Genomic DNA, 20,855 nt, shown 5'->3' on the forward strand with positions numbered 1-20,855 from the left:
TTATGGGGAGTGGGGCGCTGAGGATGCAGGAGCTGGAAGTGATGTGGGGTGCTGACTGGGAATCAATTTTCTAAGTGTTCATGTCATGACGATTTGCGCTATCAGCCCGTAACTTCAGTATTTGGACACTTAAACCCTCAGGCGACAGAGACCCTGCTCGAGAGCCAGACCAAAGACCCCAGCCCGAGAGCAAAGAAGTGCGTGCCGACGGGCAGAAGTGGGCGTACCTTGTGGTGAGGGTGGCGGTCACCCCGCTACTGGTCTCTGCTGTGGTTGGGGGGGGTGGGGGCGTGGTCCCGGGGGGTGGCGGGGCGGCGGTGGCCCCCCCAGCAGGCAGGGTGCTGTAGTAGGCGGCCACGTCGACCCCCGGCGGGGGGGGCGCCAGGCAGTAGGTGCCGTCGGGCAGCATGTAGTAGCTGTAGTACACGGCGGCCACGGTCGCTGCGGAAAGACACGTGCAGCGTCACTCCATCGGCGACCACACCGTTTCTAGAGGTTTCTGATTCGAGGAAGGCTGCCCATGGGACAGCTGATCTGGAGGAAGCGGGCAATGTGGGGACACACCGGGGACAATGGACCGCGAAGGGGCAGCAAACACGCCGATGAGAAGTCCGCTCTCAATGAGCGTGCACGGCTGGGCGCTGGCGTCCTTCCCTCGCGTGACATGCGTCTACAAAGCCGTTTGCTGTAACCGCCACCCCCCACCCCCCGGACGCACAGCCGCGTGCCTACCTCATCCCCATGGACGCAGCTCTGCTGTCCACGGACAGCGACTCACGACAGCCTCCTACACAGTCCGGCACACATGCAAGTGCCCGCAGGGCAGCAGCCCACCGTTCCAGTAAATAAAGTCCTATACGCTCATTCATCCTTCTTGTTTTTTTGGAAAAATACTTAAAACCAGCGAGATCGTGTAAGATTCAATGATCCAATTAAGAATTTTATTTCTAATCCTGTTGTGGATATGCAAATGGTTCCGACTGCATTGGGATTTAATTTCCTTCTCGTTGGAGAACGGTGAAAAGATCTTTCCAGTTAAAGAGCTTTATTTTGAGGGCGCCTGGGTGGCTCAGCGGGTGAAGCGTCTGCCTTCGGCTCAGGTCATGATCCCAGGGTCCTGGGATGGAGCCCCGCGTCGGGCTCCCTGTTCGTCGGGAAGCCTGCTTCTCCCCTGCCTGCCGTTTCCCCTGCTTGTGCTCTCTTAGACTCTCCCTCTCAAATTAAAAAAAACTTAAAAAATTTTTTTTTTATTTTGATTTTCAATTAATTCACTTTTAACAAGAACATATATGAAGAGCGGGTGCTTCACCGTAACCCTGGTTCCCAGTGACGTGTGCTATGCAGGGAAACGCAGCGGGACGGCAACTTGCACAGCGAGGCCCCAGCCCTTCCCGAGGCTGGAACGAAGCACAGATGACTGGCTGCAGGCCCACCCACAGCTGCTAACGGCTCACTCTTTGTTCACCGAGAGTGTGAGCTCCCAGCTTGTCCTCTCTTGATGTCACGCACTGACCGCAGTTACACATTCACAACAACACCCTGAGCTTTCATAGACACTGGCCCCAGATCCTGGTGGCATGATCCCTGCCCAGCGTTCTCAATCACATCTCTGCAGGAAGGCGGGGCCCAGCCAAGACCGCCGGCTGGAGGCCGGGGCAAGCAGGGATGGCAGGAAAGGCACGTTCACTCTGTAACCCAGCACGGAGCACACAGTGTTCATCAGACAGACGGAGAGATGCGGCGGTTCCAATGGAAGCTTTTCCTAACCAAGCCAGGCGATTGCACACAAACCTAAGCCTCTGTCAAATCCAACGCCATCCTTGCGAGAATGGAATTATAGTTCCCACCCACTCGCCTTCAGGCGGTCAGGCTACCGGGGTCCCTCTTCTCAGCCCCCAGGCAGAACCACCCCACGGAGAAGGAGACAATGTGGCATCAGCGAGAACAGAGCATAACCCTGACCTGCCTCGGAGAACACCCGTGTGTAGCCCAGGGTCTCCAGGAGAGGGGACAGGACACATTTACTGTCTCGTCCAGAGTGTCACATCTCAGTGGAAGGACAGACACCCACTCCTGTCCTGGACAGTCAGCCTGCTGCCTGAAAACAAGCCAAAGTGCATTTTAAATCATAGCCACGACCAGTGAGCCATGTGAACTCATAAAAATAGAAACAGTTGGGGCGCCTGGGTGGCTCAGTTGGTTAAGCGACTGCCTTCGGCTCAGGTCATGATCCTGGAGTCCCTGGATCGAGTCCCGCATCGGGCTCCCTGCTCGGCGGGGAGTCTGCTTCTCCCTCTGACCCTCCCCCCTCTCATGTGTTCTCTCTCATTCTCTCTGTCTCAAATAAATAAATAAAATCTTAAAAAAAAAAAAAACTTTAATAAAAATAGAAACAGTTCACAAGTTTGGACCAACAGCGTAGGTTGGGCAATCGCAGTGTAACGCAGCCTTCGTGCAACAGAAGTCAATAAATGGTTTTCAGAACTGAGCACCATCCCTTTGAAGTACTTGTACGCAGATTAACCATCAGTCCACAGGACTTTCCTGAACTGTCCATCATGTTAAATCGAAACAGTGTTAAAAACAGCGCTCCTGGCACGCTGGCAGATTAACTCGGGAATCCACCCTCAGGACATGTGAAGACACTGGCTAAGATAAAGCAGAAACTCTCAGACCACAGCAGAGCTCACAAAAAGAGGCGGCTCTGTCTTCAGGTGGGAAAATGAGAGCCCGCCCAAACCTGAACGCGCCCTCGGCCTGGGCTGCCCCGGGACCGCAGCAGGGGGTCAAGCTGGGGCAGAGGCGCTGAGCCGGCGTCCCCAAAAGACGTGTGCAGGCGGTCCGCTCTACCCTCTCGCCATACACGTGGTGAGCCTTCCAGCAGAGTCTTCACCACACTTTGCAAACGTGCACTGGAATTTGACAAACTCCATTTATCTAAAAATAATGCTGACAGCCACCCAACATCGCTGTCTAGTGAGGTGTGGGGTGGCTCGCTGGCTGGCAGGCCTCCCACTGTGGGATGCAGGCGTCACGGCAGGTTTAACAAGTCCCCTTTCAGCTGGAGCCTCACTTTGAGGACTGCCAGGGATGAAAAGCCTTCAGGGAGAGGGTCCCCAACTCTGGAGCCCGGGGTATGACAGTGGCGGTGAACGGCAGCCCGACCCCCACGCCTTGCCTGTCGCACCACCTCTGGGTCCCACTCCCGAGAAGAGCGTCTCACTCCCTCACTTCTGACGCCGGCAAATCCTGCAGTGTCCTCCGCGTGACACGCCCCCCCAGCTCCCAAAGTCTGACCGCCGGCACCTCCCCCATCCCAGGCCGACTCGAGGGGGCCCTGCTTGCCCGGGGCACCGCCAGGTCTGAGGGCTCCACGTCCGAAGAGCAGCGGCGGGCAGCCCCCACAGCCCCCAGCGGATGGCAGGCACCTGCCCAGCATTTAATGAGTGAAGCCAGCGACACCAGCCAACAGCAAGGCCCGGGAGCCTTTCCTGACACCTCGTGCTAAGGTACGCGGGCACACGGACTCCCCCTTTTATCTCTGAGGCCGTGAGCCTGACGTCACAGGCCCTTTAAAACGGCCGTCAGAGTGCACACTTCTTTGTATACACCCCCCCGCCCCAACTCAGAGATTCTCACGAACACCGAGTTTTGAGACTCCCTGGACCAGACCGCAGACAGGACATACGGTGTCTGGTGCTCCAAGGCCGAGCTCCCTTGAGCTCACCGTCCCGTTGTCATGACGGGGTGCAGCTCCCAGAGGGCTCCTACCGCTGTCTCTACCACTGGACGTCCGCAACCTAACACACCTCAGTAGCCTCGCTGTCCTCCACATTTTAGGCTGAAGGTCTGAGAGGCGAGTGGGTTTCACAGGACATTCAATGTCGATGGCATTACTAGCATCATGAGCACCACCAATCCTACTCCAGATGAATCCAAGAAAGACGTCTCAACGCCACCTACGTTTCCTAAAGGCAGACGGAGCTGTTACGAAAAGAATCCAGCTCCTTCAGAGCGTAAGGCACATTCGGGAGCACTTCCTTCCCAGACTGCAGCTGCTTAGAGATGGACAGAACCACGTAACACGGGGGCAGATCAACACCCCTGATTTCCTTCCAAAGCCCTTCTACTCAACTGCCTTCCTGCAAAAATCAGAGCCAATTTACTGATATCTTATGTGGTCTTAATCTCATATAAACTTAACTCCCGGAAGAGAATCCTGGTGTCAAAAGGGTTCTGGGAGATGAGGGGGCTGGTGAGCAATCCCTTCTGTGTAAGCAGCAGTTCGGGGAAGACAACATGGCTCTGTATTGAGAATGAAAATGCCTTTACTGAGTGCTGTGGAACCAATCTATTTTTTTTTTTTAAAGATTTTATTTATTTATTTGAGAGAGAGAGAATGAGAGAGAGCACATGAGAGGGGGGAGGGTCAGAGGGAGAAGCAGACTCCCCGCCGAGCAGGGAGCCCGATGCGGGACTCGATCCCGGGACTCCAGGATCATGACCTGAGCCGAAGGCAGTCGCTTAACCGACTGAGCCACCCAGGCGCCCGGAACCAATCTATTTTACCCACACAAGACATCTGGACGATGGAGTACGACCAGTGGAGCGGCTGTAAGCGGCGGCCATGACACAGCCCTTGGGCCTGCACTTCACCGCGCCCACCCCCACACCCCCCGCCGCCCCGCCCTGTCCAAGCCCAGGTGAGCAGCTTGGCCTCCCCTGGACCTGCAGACGGTCCTCCCCATGCACCCCAGGGACCTTCCTAGCAAGTTTAATGGCTTTAAATCCTCTTTGTGCTTGATGATTCCAGAATTCCTACCTTCAGCTCTGAGCTGAACTTGCACATTAACCGCCCACTCCACACCCCCACTGGGATGTCTCATAAACAATTCACTCGGGTTGAGTTCAGATCAGGATCCCTGCCTCCTCCCTACATACCTGCTCTCTTAGGGAGCGGCCATGCCGTGCCTGTGGGTGGGTCAGCTGCACTACACGCTTCCTCCCAGACCCCTGCTCTAAAGCTCCAGAAGCACTGCCTGGACCAAACAGAACAGCAACCCCCCTGCCCCCGGAAACCCTCCTATCTCTTCCCACCCAGGGCTCAGGCCACGTTCCCTGCCCTCTGTCCCACCACTCGCCGGTTCCGCTCTCCTCGGGCCTCTGGCTTGGAGGGCCTCCCCAACGATGTCCACCGGCACGGTGACTTCCTCTCGGGCTCTCCGTTCCATGATTTTCCACGACAGAAGGAACCTTGTTCACTGCTATTCCCAGCACAGTGCGAACACAGTAACAATCTGCTCAGTGACTACAAGTTACACGCACGAGGATGAGACGTGCAATGGCGGTAGGCTTCTCTGCAGCAGTAAGGGCCACTAGAAAAGGGTGGCCCAGAACTTCCAACGCCCGAGGGGCAGTATTCAACGCACAATTCTAGGCCTGTCCAAACCACTTACCATATGCGAGAGCAGAATCAGGGCACCCTAAAACGTGTGTGCTCCTGCGTACCCCACTGGAGCGCGTGCTAAACCAAGTACAGAAGTAAACATCACACACACCAGAGGAAGCTCAGGCAGTAACCCAGGGCATCGGCGAGAGCCTGGAAAACACTGGGCTGCAGGCTGAGAGCGCAGCCACTTCACGCGGGTTCAGGGGCGAAGGGGCTCAGCAAACACAGCTGTGAACGTCACCAGAACGCGCACCGGAGCACGCGCCATGCCTACCGTGCCCGCAGGTGACCAAGGCGTCTGAACGACGATGTGCTGGGGAGGCAGCCCACCCCAGCCACCCTGCAGACGCCGGGCTGGAGGTCACGGCAGCTCTGTCTGGGTGACTGCCTACAGCACCCAACAGCTGGGGCTACTCTAACGCAGGGCGTAAAGACAGGCCCCAGACTTACGGAGAGTCAGGGCAGGAGGCTGATAAGCCATTTCTGTATCGTTCTCTTTTGAATTTTGATGATAAAGTAGAGATTTAAGTGTATCAGTTAAAGTTACAAAGTAGCCAAAGCAGAGATGAAACACTTAAGGTAAGAAGTAAAATTTGGGGTGTGAGAGAGCACCAGTGAGCTCAATTATCATCCATCACAGCAGGAAGACAACAGAGAATTCAACCCAGGGCAGATAAATCCCAAAACAGCGCTACAGACCCGTGACTTAGAGGGTAACCATCAAGAACTCAAAGACAAATGGTTAAAAGGAAATACTGTGAAACAATGTGTGTGTGGGGGGGGAATGGGGGTTCGACCAATACTTCTCATAAAAAGCATTTATTACATTACTTGAAAGTGTATTACTCGGACTCAAGTAATTTTTAAAGTATCCTAATTACCATCAAAGAGATGACGAGTATCTGACCCTCCAGTGCCCCCTGAATGCCGGGGAAACAGCATCATTCCCGCTCCTCCTCAATGTGTTACTGCGTGTGTCCGTCCAGCCACTATTAATAAATACGTCCTTGTAGGAGCGAGGCGTCTAGGGGCTGGAGGCCCCGCAGTATCCATGACAGACCAGTCCTGTCCTCCTGCCACTTCTATACAGCAAGTGAGGGTATGAAGTAAACCAGACACTGAGAATGGCCAAGAGAACGTGAAACCCTGTGAGAAGGGCATGAACTGGGGAGGACCGTCAGCAAAGCCAGGGGAGGTCTGACCTGAGAGGGACAGTGTTTCCCGCCAAGGAGGAGCCAGTGCAAAGGCCCTGCGGTCAGATCCCACTTAGCACACTTCAGGAACAGGAAGAGCACACTGGGGGGCAGTGGAGGCGAGTTTCTGGAATCTCAATGGGATGGGTAACCACAAGGAGGTTCTGAGTAGAGACATGATGACATGGGGTTCAACTTCGGGATCATACTGGGCTGCAGGAAGGCAGCACCAGGACCGAGGAGGCTGACAGTCAGCGGCTGAGACCACAAGTGGACCTGGCGAGGAGTGCCAGATTTGGGACAGATCCTGAACGAGGTCCCCAAGGACGTATAGCGTGATTACACATGGGTGTGAGAGACGAGAAGACTCACATGGCGCCCGCTGCTCTGGCCTGAACTGGGGGTGTGAGGGGAAATCGGGGGTCGTGCTGCAGATGCTGCAGTTCAAGACCTCCGCTGCCCAGCCCAGCGGTGACGGCAAGAAGGCAGGGAGGTCGGGGATGCAGACACAGATCTGTACCAACAGGATGTGGGAACATTTCCTAAGAACACAAACAACGACATACTTAAGAGCAGGATTTTACCAAAATTGGTCTTTGCTATAACTTTAAAGTCTATAGAGCTTTCATATAAAAAGAAGTCAGTAAAATGAAGACATTTATATTCAAGTAAGGTCTCTCGCTAATTCTGGGATAGAGCATGGTTGGCAAATGTTTCCTACAAAGAGTCAGACAATAAATACATTACTCTTTGTGGACCAAGAGGCAAAATTGGGGGCATGATATACTCAAAGAATAAGAAAAAATAAATTCCCACACATTTTTTTTTTTAAAGATTTTTATTTATTTATTTATCTGAGAGAGAGAATGGGAGACAGAGAGCATGAGAGGGGGAGGGTCAGAGGGAGAAGCAGACTCCCCGCCGAGCAGGGAGCCCGATGTGGGACTCGATCCCGGGACTCCAGGATCATGACCTGAGCCGAAGGCAGTTGCTTAACCAACTGAGCCACCCAGGCGCCCCCCCCCCCATTTTTTAATTGATGAAATTCCAAGTATAATAAAAATACCTGCAGGCCGCCCACCTAGCAGCTTGCGTTCACCCTAGCTACACCTCCCTCCCCTCCACAAACTGGAACGCTTGTTTGTTTTCCAAAAGTCACACTTTTCTCAAGAGCTTTTAGAAATGCTCTTCTAACCTCAGCAGTTAATAACTTCAAAAGTGTTTTCTTTTTTTTTTAAGATTTTATTTATTTATTTGACAGAGAGAGAGAGACTGTGAGAGAGGGAACACAAGCAGGGGGGAGTGGGAGAGGGAGAAGCAGGCTCCCCGCCGAGCAGGGAGACCGATGTGGGGCTCGATCCCAGGACTCTGGGATCATGACCTGAACCGAAGGCAAATGCTTAACGACTGAGCCACCCAGGCACCCTTCAAAACTATTTTCAAACATATGGAAAAGTCACAGGAGTACCATCTGTCCTCACTCCCACCATTATTTGGGTTTTCCCATACTCCCTTCTATTGTGTGACCACACGTTCAGGGGTTTCTGAGACACGGGTGGATTCTATGGAGAGGATGATATGCATATTCCCAAACACTTGGGGGTCTGATCTCTGACTTAGGTTCACAGTCAACCAATAAACACACAGAACGTACAACACTGTAGATAATTTCCCAAATCACAAGTGAGGTTCCTTTACCCCTATTTCACATTCAAGCTAAAGCTAGACTCCAGGGGGTGGGGGGGGGTGGAGGGAGCCACCGGCCAAAAGAAGTTACTGCACACACCCCGGGGGGTGCGCATAGCAGGACCGAGGCCCGAGTGGCTCCTCCCGTGTAGTTAACAGCTGACAGACCGGCGTCAGAATAAGTAATTTTCATGGTGATTTCACTATGTAACATAAAACTCTACGAGACTACCTATTCTGTTGAAAAGAAACCTTAATAAAGGTTTTATCAGCACCTAAAGATTCAGATCCTGAACACAGTTATTAATCTCATCAGCAGTCTACTCGACTGGAGAATTTTCCTCTGCCCACAGTTTAAAAAGTTATGCTCTCTTCACACTGAAGACCTTTACCCCAGAAGTCAAATTATGGGAGTTCAAACACCAGGCACCAACAACACGATCCAATAGTGATCTCTAGGATTACCGAGTTCTGCATTTCTCTCATCCACTGGACGGTCTGCTTACCCCGTCCCCAAGACTTCCAGCTTTGCCTGGTGGATTTGGACCATTTCCACGAGTTCCTGAAGGGCCCCTGTGACCCGTTTGCTGCACGCAGGGTACTCATCTGCTGGCTCTCCATAATACAGTCTTGTATTGCAGGGAAACCACAGTCAAGCCAACCAATAACCCCTACAATGCTAAGTCCACACCTGTGTTTTTAAAGCAGCCTTTTTTTAGCTTAGTTGACATATAAAGTACATTAATTTCAGGTGTGCAACATAGTGATTCAACTAAGTTGACAGTTTTTACATAAAAGAGTATTACGCCCTGCCTTACTCCCTAAATACTTGAAAGCATTTATCACTTGGATCATCACACAGTGTCTGAATATGTTCAAACTTAATACTTGTTACCACAAAGTGCATCCCAGTCACCTTTTTAGTCCCTTATGACCTCCAGACGACCCGGTGTTAAAAAAATTCCCCAAATGAGGGGTGCCTGGGTGGTTCAGTTGGGTAAGCATCTGCCTTCAGCTCAGGTCATGATCCCAGGGTCCTGGGATCGAGTCCCGCGTTGGGCTCCCTGCTCAGCCCGGAATCTGCTTCTCTCTCTGCTCCACTTGTGCTCTATATCTCTCGCTACTTCTGTCTATATCTCAAATAAATAAAAACCTTAAAAAAAAAAATTCCCCAAACGAAAGGAGACTTGTCTCGGTCACCAAAGCCTTAGACTAGGAATATCTGAACAGCTTCTGCGATGATGAAGAATGTCGTCTGTGGGGCGCCTGGGTGGCTCAGTTGGTTAAGCGACTGCCTTCAGGTCAGGTCATGATCCCAGGGTCCTGGGATTGAGTCCCACATCGGGCTCCCTGCTCTGCGGGAAGCCTGCTTCTCCCTCTCCCACTCCCCCTGCTTGTGTTCCCTCTCTCGCTGTGTCTCTCTCTGTCAAATAAATAAATAAAATCTTTAAAAAAAAAAAAAAATGTCGTCTGTAAAGCTGGAAAACCACTCAAACCAATCAGTTTTAACCCTATGAATACGGGACCCAGGGACTTCAGGCCAGTGTTTAAAAGCAATCGCTCTCTTTCTGGCAAATAAAACCTTCTAGAAAGGCCTGTCTCTACCCATTACTTAAAGTCTTCATCAGTGACCCTCATGTGAAAAGTTTTGAGTTTTCAATACTGTATTAGGTTTGGAGGCCTGTTACATAAAAACAGGTTCCAGGGAGTTCTGGGTGAAGAAAGGGAGCGGCTCAAGTGTGCAACCTGAACCGCAGGGTGGAAACGCCTGCAGACACATGGGGAGGGCCTGCTGACTGGGGGCTGGGCGGCTCCGAGACCTGCTCGGGGGCATTTTCAGAATCTCACAGGAGAGCCCAGAATGGGCTTTCCAGAGAAGGCTGCACTTGGAAAGGAAGACAAAGGATCTCAAACGTGGCGGGGACAGTGTCAGGGAGGAAGGGCCTACAGCATCGGACAAAAAGTTTGGACAGATCCGCCGGCGTGAGCGGGAGACAACCAGGAAAGGGCACAGAGCTCTGCGGGCCACCAGAGCTGAGCAGCGACCACCGCGGCCTGCATGAAAACAGAATGCAAGCAAGCACGGAGTTTTCAGAGCCACAGATGAATCTGGTGAGAGAAGAATTCCACGGAGCACAAAGGAAAGGAAAGAAAGCAACCCCTGAGCCGGACCGGGGCCGAGCTAAGCTGGGTCCTAACTGGGCTTGCCGCCTCCTGTGCAGCCCGGGAGAGCTCGCGACGGTTTTTACATGTTTCAGTGGTCAGAAACAAAACAGAACACTTCATGACACAAATGTTCTATGACATTCCAGTCTGGGCGCCCCTGAAGCCCGGTCGGCTGGGGCCCGGCCACGCCCCCTCGCGGCCTCCTGTCTGTGCTTGCCGAGCAGCTGCAAGAGCAGGGCCCTGCCAGGGATGTCGGGACCTGCGGCACAGGACCTGAAAAGTGACGGCAGGACGTTCACAGCAAGTCTGCACATCCCGCTGCTGCACCGAGAGAACAGAGGCCCCGAGCCACACCTTTACAGAACCAGCACGTTTTAAACTCAGACAGGGGCGCCTGAGTGGCTCAGTGGGTGAAGTGTCTGCCTTCAGCTCAGGTCATAATCCCAGGGTCCTGGGATCGAGTCCCATCGGGCTCCCTGCTCCTTGGGGAGTCTGCTTCTCCCTCTCCCTCTGCCCTTCCCCCCTCTCTGTCTCTCTCTCGAATAAATAAATAAAATCTCTAAAAAAAAAACCCTGCAACGGACAGAACAGGTATGACTGAGAAAACCAGTCAATGACGCAGAAGGAGATGGACAGAGATGGCCAGACCCACACGCTGAAGGTGAAAGAGAAACAGATTAAAACAAAAAAGAGAAAATGATACACACAGAAGAAAAAGATGATCCAAAAGAAGGAAACTGATTTCTTTTAAGCAGAGAAGCCAACAACTGGAAGAGAAAAAGTAAAGAGACCTCCAGACGACCCGGTGTTAAAAAATTTTACCATTAAAATTTTAATGTTAAAAAAGAGAGACACACGACAGAAAACAGCCTCCAGGATGGAGGATGGAGAACCAAGTCTCTGAGACGGCGCAGGACACGCTCCAGGGCAACGGGAGGGGAGGGAGGGGATTGCCCACCAGGTGGCCAGCCAGTGAGCACCAGCACCGCCCCCCCGCCCCCCCCCCCGGGGGTCGCTGATGTGACCGAGCTCTGAGAACGGCGTCCAGGAGCAATGAGTGAGAACCAAGCCGCTAACAACCCCACACGACTGGCTTCTCTGCCGTAGGAAGGCCCGGGCTGGACGCTAGCTTACAAAGATCTCGGAGAAGGAAGATACTCCCCAAGAACTTTACATCCAGACAAGCTCTCCTGTCTGCACAAGGGTGGGAGGGGGGGCACTTCTCAAGCATGCGAGAATGCGTGAACAGAACCCTCGGGACAGGGGTCCATGAGACTCGAACGCACAGAGGCGCCCCAGGGAAAACCTAACCCTCAACAGAGGCCAACCCGACCAGGGGGTGTGGGCTACAGACACACCATCAGGATTACTCACACTCTCACAACACAAACAGACTGCTTCCTAAAATCAGGAGCTGGGGCGGGGGAGTAAGGGATTTTAGGAGTATTTTAATTTCTTCCAGTTTCACAGTTAATTAATGACATCTAAGATAAAAACAATCTACAATCTCAATCTCTTTAGTGTTCTCCTAATCTCCGAAACTGAATTGAGGTATGGAAGAAACTTTTATCTGAAGATCAGCAATTACTTTACTTTGATTTTTGATTATAGGTTCTTCTGTTAAATTGGAATAAAATTAAAAAAGCTTACTTCCGCTTTAACACAATATTTCTATCTGTACGTCCAACTTTCTAATCCCTGTTCCGCACAAAGCCCATCTTTGTATCCCCAGCCGGGAGCTTCCCGCCCTCCCCCCACTTCTGTCAGGGTTTCCCACTGCATCAGGGATGCTCCCCTCAGGATAAAAATGTCTATTTCTGGGCGGTGGAATCTTGGGTACTATTTTTACTTTCTTGCTTCTATTTCTCTTCACTTACAATAAATTTTTTAAAAAAAGGGTTTAGAAAGTAAGTAAAGCACTTCAAGATCATGATTTTGCAGAAAAAAAGAAATGCCATGAACAGCAGCAGCAAAATCACACTTAAAAAAAAAACAGCAGAAGCAAGAAAATAATCTAGTCTAGCCACACGGTACGGTTTAATTTCACTTCAGCTATTTATAGAAAGAAACATTTAAAAAAACTGGGTTGGTGTTTTAGTTTTAAAAACCTGCCTGCTATACCAGTGAACAGTACTTCTTTCAGTATTACTGTTTCCTGCATAATTAACTGTATTTATGACCCTCTTCGACGAAGATTTACAACTAAATAGCAGGAAACAACCAAGTAACAGAAAATCACTGTCAAGCTAATAAAAGGAAGAAATTGTTAGTTTTACACATCTGTATTTAAGGATCTTTTAAAAAAATTCTTTCAAAATAAAAACAGACGCTTTTCTTCGGAGGCTGCCTCTATCCAGGAAAATCTCTCATCAGCAAGAAGTCAATCACAAGGAATGGCCCGAGGTGATCCCTAACCACGCACTAATAGAAAGAGCGGGAAAGGCTGGGTAACCCTGGCTCTAACGAGCCCCAGCGGCGCCAGGCTCCGGCGGGGAGCAGACAGATGGTCTTGAAACTGCGTGTTAACGTCACAGGCCTGCCAGAGCTCCCTCAGGACCCTGCAGCAGTTTCACAGAGACATGCCATCCCTCTTGCGCTTTTTCTGGGAAGGGGACAGTCACCTCCACGGTCCAAGAGGCACAGACACGCGGCGACGGAGCGGCCCCCCACGGAGCCCCACTCCGCAGGTCATCTCTCACCTGACCCGTTGGGAGATGCTTCCCCCCGAGTCTGAATCCGACTCGAGGGCCTCCTCCTACAGCTGCTCCTCCGCACCCGGCCCCACCCCTGCACACAGCCAGCTGTCCCCTTGTCCTCTCCCGAGGGCACGCAGGGCATCTCGGTCTCCCCCCAGCACTAGAAATCTGGCTCGTGCTGAGTACTCCTGTAGCTGCGGGTGTGGACTGCAGGCACGTGCACCCTCAGGTCTGACGGACGCGGCCAGCGCGCCTGCACACGCGCCCTTGTCACCTCCGCCCGCGGCACGGACGGAAATCGCACCGCAGGTCCCGCCGGAGTGGCTCCTCTTCAATCTCTATCGTTATAAAGGAACTCAAGCTTGTTAACGTGAAATGACATTTTCAACAGCCCAGAAGCCTTGACTGTACCCAAGATTTGCAATTCTCGTGTTCTTGCGTGCCGGCCAGGGCGGGCCTGTCGACCGCCGCGGTCCTGTATCCTGCACGCGTGTGCTGCGGTCTGGCGCAAGGGCGACCCTGACTCGCACCGTCCAGGCCTCGGGCTCTGAAGCCAGCAGGTACAACGCCACTCGGGGGAGCCGCGAGGGGAAGCCTTTACGAAAACTGCGCAGCCACGTTTACCTTTCTGAATTACGCTGCGGCCTGTGTTTCTGCTGCACTTTTTTCCCCTATTTGACTATAAAAGCTGTTGGAGTGTGTTAAACGCTTCTGCTTCCTCTGTAATTTTACTTTTTCTACTAGCGCAATCCAATGTCATCTGTCAGCTTAAAGGACAGAATTCCTCACCGGCCCAAGTCTCCTCACTTTGCTGAGCTGTCCACGCGGCACCTCCACCTGGAAGCCGCCAGGCTGCTGGGTGAAAGACAGGGCTCGTCCCTGGGGACTCCCCTCCCCGCAGGCTGCCCAGTGCCTTCCCCACCCGCTCCGGTCGTGCGTCTCGGGGCTCCCGTCCGCGCGCCCTCTGACGGCGGCCCCGCTGTGCGTGCTGGGCAAGCTGCCAGCCTGGTGCGCTGCACGCCAGGGCCATGAGGCTCCTCTCCAGCTCGCTGGGCCTGTTTGCTTGAACGGCACAGCTCTCCTCTGGAACAGTTTTTTCCAGTGAAACTACTGTAATTACACATTTAATTAGAATTTATGCAAATCGGTGGAGGACCAACTGCTTACAAGACCGTGCAGAACCAGGGAGAACTGGGCGGAGAGCTGTCAAGTCACAGACCGCCACCCAAACTCTGCTCCGGGGCCGGTCACCGCACAGTGTCCGGAACGGAGGGGGCAGTCCCACGCGACTGGCCGATGGCACACCTCGTGTCCACAGTACGAGATGTTTCAGGTCCGCCGGTACCACTTCTAGGTCTGTTCTTAGCCCAGACTTTGCTTAAACCACCACCTCCTCAGGCCCCGACAGGTCTTCCCTTGTAACATTTCACTTACTACCTGATAGGACTCACTGTGCCTCCTTTTCAAATTTTCCATATTCTTGGTTTTGTTTTTTTTTTTTTCCAAAGGTAACCACAGAATCTACCCGCAGATGAAAACAAACATCTTTGAAAACCTGAATACAGGTGCTCACATGTATTTGCACTGGGCAAGTTCAAGCCCGGGGCTCCTCCTAGAAACTGGATCAGTGTGTCTAACTGTCCAGGCCTCCTGCCTCACCCCACGAGCCTTAGACCCCGGAAAGAGGTTGCTGTGGCGACCCTGAGGCGGGTGCTGTCAGGGGGGCTCTCACGGGACACTCGCTCCCCACCAGGCACGGCCCCTCTCCCTCTGCACAGCCCAGCTTCAGAGGGCCCATGCTCAGGTGTCCATTTCCACACCCTGTCTGCTTCCCGCCCCACTGCAGTCCAGCTTCTGTCCTCCCCATGTCAATGAACCGGCTCTCGCTTCTGGTAACGAGGGTGCTACATGCAATCTGGACACCTCACAGCCCACCTCCCCAGCCTCTAGGCAGCACTGACCACTGCTGAGCAGTCTCCTGAGAAGCACTGGGACAGCCCACTGCCCCCACGCCCATGACCCCTTCCACAGGCACAGTGGACACTGGATGCAGAGGGATGCCTACAAGCAGCACCTACTTGCCCACTGTTTTCTTGGACTGCCTTGTATTTTTACAAAATATGAACTCATTGCTGACATTTGTAAATTGAGATATTTCACCTAAATTTAGATTTCTTGCTTCTCCGGATAACCTGGACCCTGGTCCCTGCCTCTGGCACAGCCGCGGTCCCTGCGTAAGCAGCCCCGGGTCCTGTCAGCACGGACTCTCTCATCTCTGTTGGCTTAAGACAGCTGAGCTGTGAGGCAGTAACACCAGGCTCGAGTCCCAGACGGCCTGTCACGCTCACACTCTGGGAGGCGCCGTGGTCACTAACTGGCGCCCCCCGCCGGAGCACTTCCGGGGGAAGGTGGGCACGGTCCAGGCGGGGAGTTACACCTGGTGCACCTGCTGTTTGCCCAACGAGGGACCGCCATCAATGGGGCTCTGGGAGCCCGCAGGGAGCCTGAGTCACAGAGCAGCCACTGGACCTGCTGCACGGCAGGCGTCCCCCCCGCCCCCCAGTGCCGTGGGGGCTGCAGACACGCCGCCCGCCACCGCCCTCGATGCTTAACGATACAAGCTCCATGATAAACAGAGCGAATGATCGGGTGATGGTGACCCTGCCCCCGAATTTCCTCTCCTCTTCCGTGCAAGACAGTTCAATAGCTTCAGGATCTAGTGGATGCACACGGACAAGGTGTTTAACTTGGAGAAATCCAATGACAGGGCTGAAAAAGGAAAACAAGGAAGCCGAGGGACGTTCTACTCAGCCAATTTCTACTGGTCACTCCGACTCCCGTTCACCGGTGTGGCCCTGCTGTCCACACAGCACTCCCCGCCATGAGCACTGCAAACCCCAGGTCCTTTAAGAAGCTTTTTCAGGATTCCCTCAAGTCACTGACTTGTAAAGTCTGCAAATGTTACTTCGGCATGTCAGAGTCACACGCTGCCACGGGCCGCACTGGGAGAGGGGCGCAGAGGGGCCTGGCTGCTCTTTCTGACAGACACTCGAATAATGAGCAGCCTACGTCTTAAAAGAGAATTATCTCCGCTGATCTTCCACCCTCTAATGGCGACGAGCTTTATGGATGGATCATCTGATCGGATCTGCAGGTGAAGGACAACAAATCCCTGCAGCCATCCTAAAGCCTCTGCTCTTATTCAACACTGAACTTCTGAGCAATTTTAAAAAGATCGGATAATGAGACCGAGGTCAAATACTTTCAAATGATTACTTGAATAGAACCTCATGATTTGCCTTCCATTAATAATTTTCTGGTAATTAAAAAGACAAAAGGCTAGCAAGGAGCCCGAACAGGTGGGAACTGTAACTAGCTGGGACTCTAGGGCGCACATCGCACGCTAGCTTGAGCTGTGTCCTTTGCAGGAAAGCAACCATGCAGACAATGCAAGCCCACCAGCGTCCGCGCTCCTTGGGCTTCGTAACAGAGCTTCGACTTCGGTTAGGGCTGCGGCCTGTTGGGACTCCAGACCCCCCTGCAGGCCGGGAGACCATGCAACACCGTCCTGTCTGTGCGGGTCAAAGGGAGGCACCAGGCACGGCTTCTTGCCGGGGGGAAGCAGGGGTCTTCAAAGAAGGGCAAAGTCCCCGAGCACCTGCTTTCCTCCCCTACCCTTCTGTTCATCCTTCCTGGAAGGCAGAGCTGATGCTGGACACGGAGCAGCCATTCGTCAACATTAGGTGACACACAACGGGATGAGGCCACGTGCCGAGGATGGCTAACCATTAAGACCCGAGTGACTGAGTCCTCCCAGCACCTCCACCAGACGTGGGCTGCAGGCCGGGAGGCGCACAGTGAGGTACTCACAGTCAGCAGTGTACTCGACCTGGGAGGGCTGCACGGTGCCATCTGCCGCGGGGGGGGTGGGGGCGGGGCTGTCGGCCTGGGCTTTACGGACCAGCACGGCAAGGGGGTGATCCGGGTCCACCACCTTCAGAGGCTGCAGACAGAGAGGATGCATGATCACACCATTTCCCGGACCCTGAGTCACGGAGGACTCTTTTGTGGCCAAAGAAGGCTCAACTTAAGGGCTCGGCGGACGTGCTTCAGGAAACCCTCGGCATGCACACAGAGAGGGCCTGACTGTGGCCATGCGTGAGCCCCAGAGGAAGCGAGGGGACAGATGGCTTCCATCCTCTAGTAACCACTCGGGAAAGGAAGGAGGGGTGGGCAGGACTGTACTGCCACCGATAAGAGTGAGCCACCAATCAAACAATGAAAATGCAAAACAGACTTTGATGATGATAAGATACAAAAGAAATGGCTGCTTCATGATTTCCCAAAACTAGACTAGCAGCAGTTTTGTTACAGTATAAAAAATACAGAAGATCAGAACCTTCATTAGCTCCTCCAGGCGGTCACACTTCTTGGAAGCAAAGAGAGACGGGTGCAGGTAACTCCCATCTCCTTCGTCGTCGTCATCATCAGAGCTGACCCCCGACTCTGGAAGGCAAGAGCGTGTTTCAAGATTCGGGTGTGTGCGGAGAGGCAGGGCACAGGTACGTGATGGGAGCACGCAGCAGACGGAGACAGGGCTGCTGGTAACCGAGCGGCAGTTATCTGCTGGAGAGCGCCTCTGGGGAACAGCCCCTGGAGCGCCACTGCCCAACTGCTCAGTGGAAAGCAGGGGACAGAGATAGGCGAGCGCCGCGGGCCCAGCCAGCACGGCCGTCCAGAGCTCACTAGGCTGGAGCCACCGCGTTTTAATTTTCTAGAAAAAAGGCAAAAATCCTGACTGATGAAAGGTAGAACAACGGCAACCGATACTTTAAAAAACTGTGGAGAAAATGAGATCTGTAAGCAAGGTTTGTACAAATGATTCTGAAAATCGTGTTTCAGCTCAAGAGAAAAAATTCAATGGCAGACATGTACAGACTGCTGTCCCTGCACATTTTTCAAAAGAGTTAACTGGGCTTTGTGGAAAGAATTCCCAATTTAGGTATTTAATAAAAACAACAGATCATGGTAGAGATGAATAAAAAAAGGGAGTAAAGCTGACCGCTCCATTTCTGTGCACACGGCTGGGACCACCCCAGGAAGCAGAATTACTCTTTTCTCCAGGAAACGTGAAACAGCCAAAACGAGAGGAAAAATTTCCAAACCACATGATTATGTTCTGATAGAATCAATATTTAATTACATTTCACTATCTATGTAAATACTAATTAAGAATCTAGTGTATTTCTGGGGCGCCTGGGGGGCTCAGTCGTTGAGCGTCTGCCTTCGGCTCAGGTCATGATCCCTGGGCTCAAGTCCCGCGTTAGGCTCCCTGCTCGGCGGGAAGCCTGCTTCTCCCTCTCCCACTCCCCCTGCTTGTGTTCTTTCTCTTGTTGTCTCTCTCTCTGTCAAATAAATAAATAAAATCTTTAAAAAAAAAAGAAAAAAAAAAAAAGAATCTAGTGTATTTCCAAGATCTACTCAAGAAGCGCTTTACCCCATCTAATCAGCATGCCTTAGTGACAGCATAAACATTCCGGAAATACTGCCGTGCAGGCTTATCCCCTCCCAGAGGCCGCCCAGCACAGACCCCGCGTCCACACAGTCTCACATACTCTTTTTCTCTTCGTTTCTGTTTTCCGCCAGCACCGTATAGCGTCCTTCTTTCATGGCTTTCTGGATGAATTTGTAGTAGGGGTTGAGGTAGTGATCAAAGCGTAGAAAGTCGAATTGAGAGTTTCGGGCCTGCTTGGCTTTCAGCATTATTTCAAACTGTGCTCCCTGTTTGCACACGAAATTGGCTGTGCGCTCAATGATAGCATGCATTTTAGCTGTTGGTGGCTATGAAAAAACATACATATTCACGTGATCAATTTTTCCTCTTTTTTCACTGGCCACATGACTTAAAACACACACAAAAAAACTGGTTTTACTGTCAATTATATGAAATAAGAGACATTTCAAGGGGCACCTGGATGGCTCAGTTAAGTGGCCGACTCCTGATTTTGGCTCAGGTTATGATCTCAGGGTCATGAGACTGAGCCCCATGTTGGGCTCTGTGCTCAGCGGGGAGTCTGTCCCTCTCCCTCTGTTCCTCCTGACTTGAGCTTTCTCTCTCTCTAATAAAATCTTAAAAAAAAAAAAAAGAGAGAGACACTTCAGTCGGAAGAGCCCAGTTTGAACAGCCCTGGTTCCAAGACACTTTGGTCTATTTCTGGATTCTGCAGTATTTCACGGGGAGAAAACTCACGGACCGAGGCAGGCCACTCCAGCTTTGGGCAGAACTGACTCGAGGCAATCTTTTTTACACCAAGTCACTGTACCTCCACAGTAACCAGGTTCTGTGATGGGGCTGGAGGCTGTGAACCCTCAGAAGCTGTATGCAAGTTATGTACATATGCACGTTTCTAGGGAGGGGGTACACGTTCACCAAGTTTCTCAAGTGTCTACACATCACTCTTCTTTCCTTCTTAGCTGGGGCTAGATTTCATAGCTTGGGAAACAGCCTTTTTGGAGATGTGAGGAAAGCCCCATGCTCTCTCCTGCTCCTGTACCTAACTCGTCTCCACAGCACGTGGGTGTGGTCTGGCCAGAACAGGGAGGGTCTTACCCACAGGGACAGAGTGCACCATCTTGCTGCCTCCAAGTGAGGAGGTTACTACTAGGAACCAGACCCTGCCAGCGCTGCTGTTACTTCTACTACATGACACGCTTGGCATTTCCCACCCACAAATGGAGCTCGTCAGACCAGATCCTAAAGCCATACTCCAAAAATACTTTTAATAATAACGAAGAGATTAACACTTAGAAATTACATGCAAATAATGTGGGAAATTATTCATTAAAAATGGGCAGTTAACTATTCAAGATGCTTTCTGTAATTCCAGAACCACATCCTTCATAAAACATAAATGCCTTAACTCTTAAATTTAATTCCTGAACTAATACTTTGAAGTCCTTCACACTTAAACAGGATTAAGTACCTACAATTGAAGTTATTTATTGATTCCAAAATAAACTAGATTCCATGTCAAAGGTCTACTGTGCCTGGAGTATGGATCCTGAGGCAGATTTTCAATGGCTTGGGTGAACAGCATGATTAATCTGTGTTCCACGCACATGTCGATCATTAACAGTGAATTCAGAACAGTGACCTTGAAAGGAAGCTACAATCGCCTCCATGGAGAGGCATTTTCTGCTGACCAAACTAACCTGCTGTTTTAAAATCTCCTAAAAGGAGGCCTATTTATGATACGACATCATGGTAAAAAGACAGTGGCCACAAAGCGTGGTGAGAAACAGAGCACGTGGTGAGCATACTTCTGGACCTGCTCCCAGAGCAAGTGGATAACATACCAACACCTGGTGTGGAAAATCTTTGCTCTCTTTATCACACTATTTTTACATCGATCTTTTTCTATTTAATACCACGAGTATCCCTACTATATAGTGGGATTTCAAGGACATATATACATATATGAGGTGTTACAAAAACTGATGATAAAAGGGGAAATACTTGTCTCACGTGGGGAAACCTTTGGTTTAAGAAAGTGACTGAGCCCAAGAAGGCAGGCTCACGCTTCCTCAGTCCTCCCAGATTACACTGACACAGCTCTAAAAACTGCACGGTAGACAGTGGGAAATGGTAGAATAGTATATGAGGTG

The 20,855-nt window shown here is 51.9% G+C and overlaps 1 protein-coding gene across 3 annotated transcripts in view; it reads right to left on the reverse strand.

Moving 5' to 3' along the window:
* Window positions 1-20,855, reverse strand: part of SFSWAP (splicing factor SWAP) — a 70,395-nt gene that overhangs the window by 37,706 nt on the left and 11,834 nt on the right. For all 3 annotated transcript variants that reach the window (XR_004681377.1, XM_035016803.1, XM_035016802.1), the window contains exons 5-8: window positions 18,806-19,031; window positions 17,590-17,696; window positions 17,061-17,193; window positions 228-441 (exon numbers count right to left, since the gene is read on the reverse strand). Coding sequence is in view for 2 of the 3 variants with exons in the window: in XM_035016803.1 (XP_034872694.1) it covers window positions 228-441; window positions 17,061-17,193; window positions 17,590-17,696; window positions 18,806-19,031 (680 nt within the window). In the remaining variant the exon portion in view is untranslated. The remainder of the gene's footprint in view (window positions 1-227; window positions 442-17,060; window positions 17,194-17,589; window positions 17,697-18,805; window positions 19,032-20,855) is intronic.

This window comes from Mirounga leonina, unplaced genomic scaffold, assembly GCF_011800145.1.
Source record: "Mirounga leonina isolate KUSES-001 unplaced genomic scaffold, KU_Mleo_1.0 Mir_171, whole genome shotgun sequence".
Classification (NCBI taxonomy): domain Eukaryota; kingdom Metazoa; phylum Chordata; class Mammalia; order Carnivora; family Phocidae; genus Mirounga; species Mirounga leonina.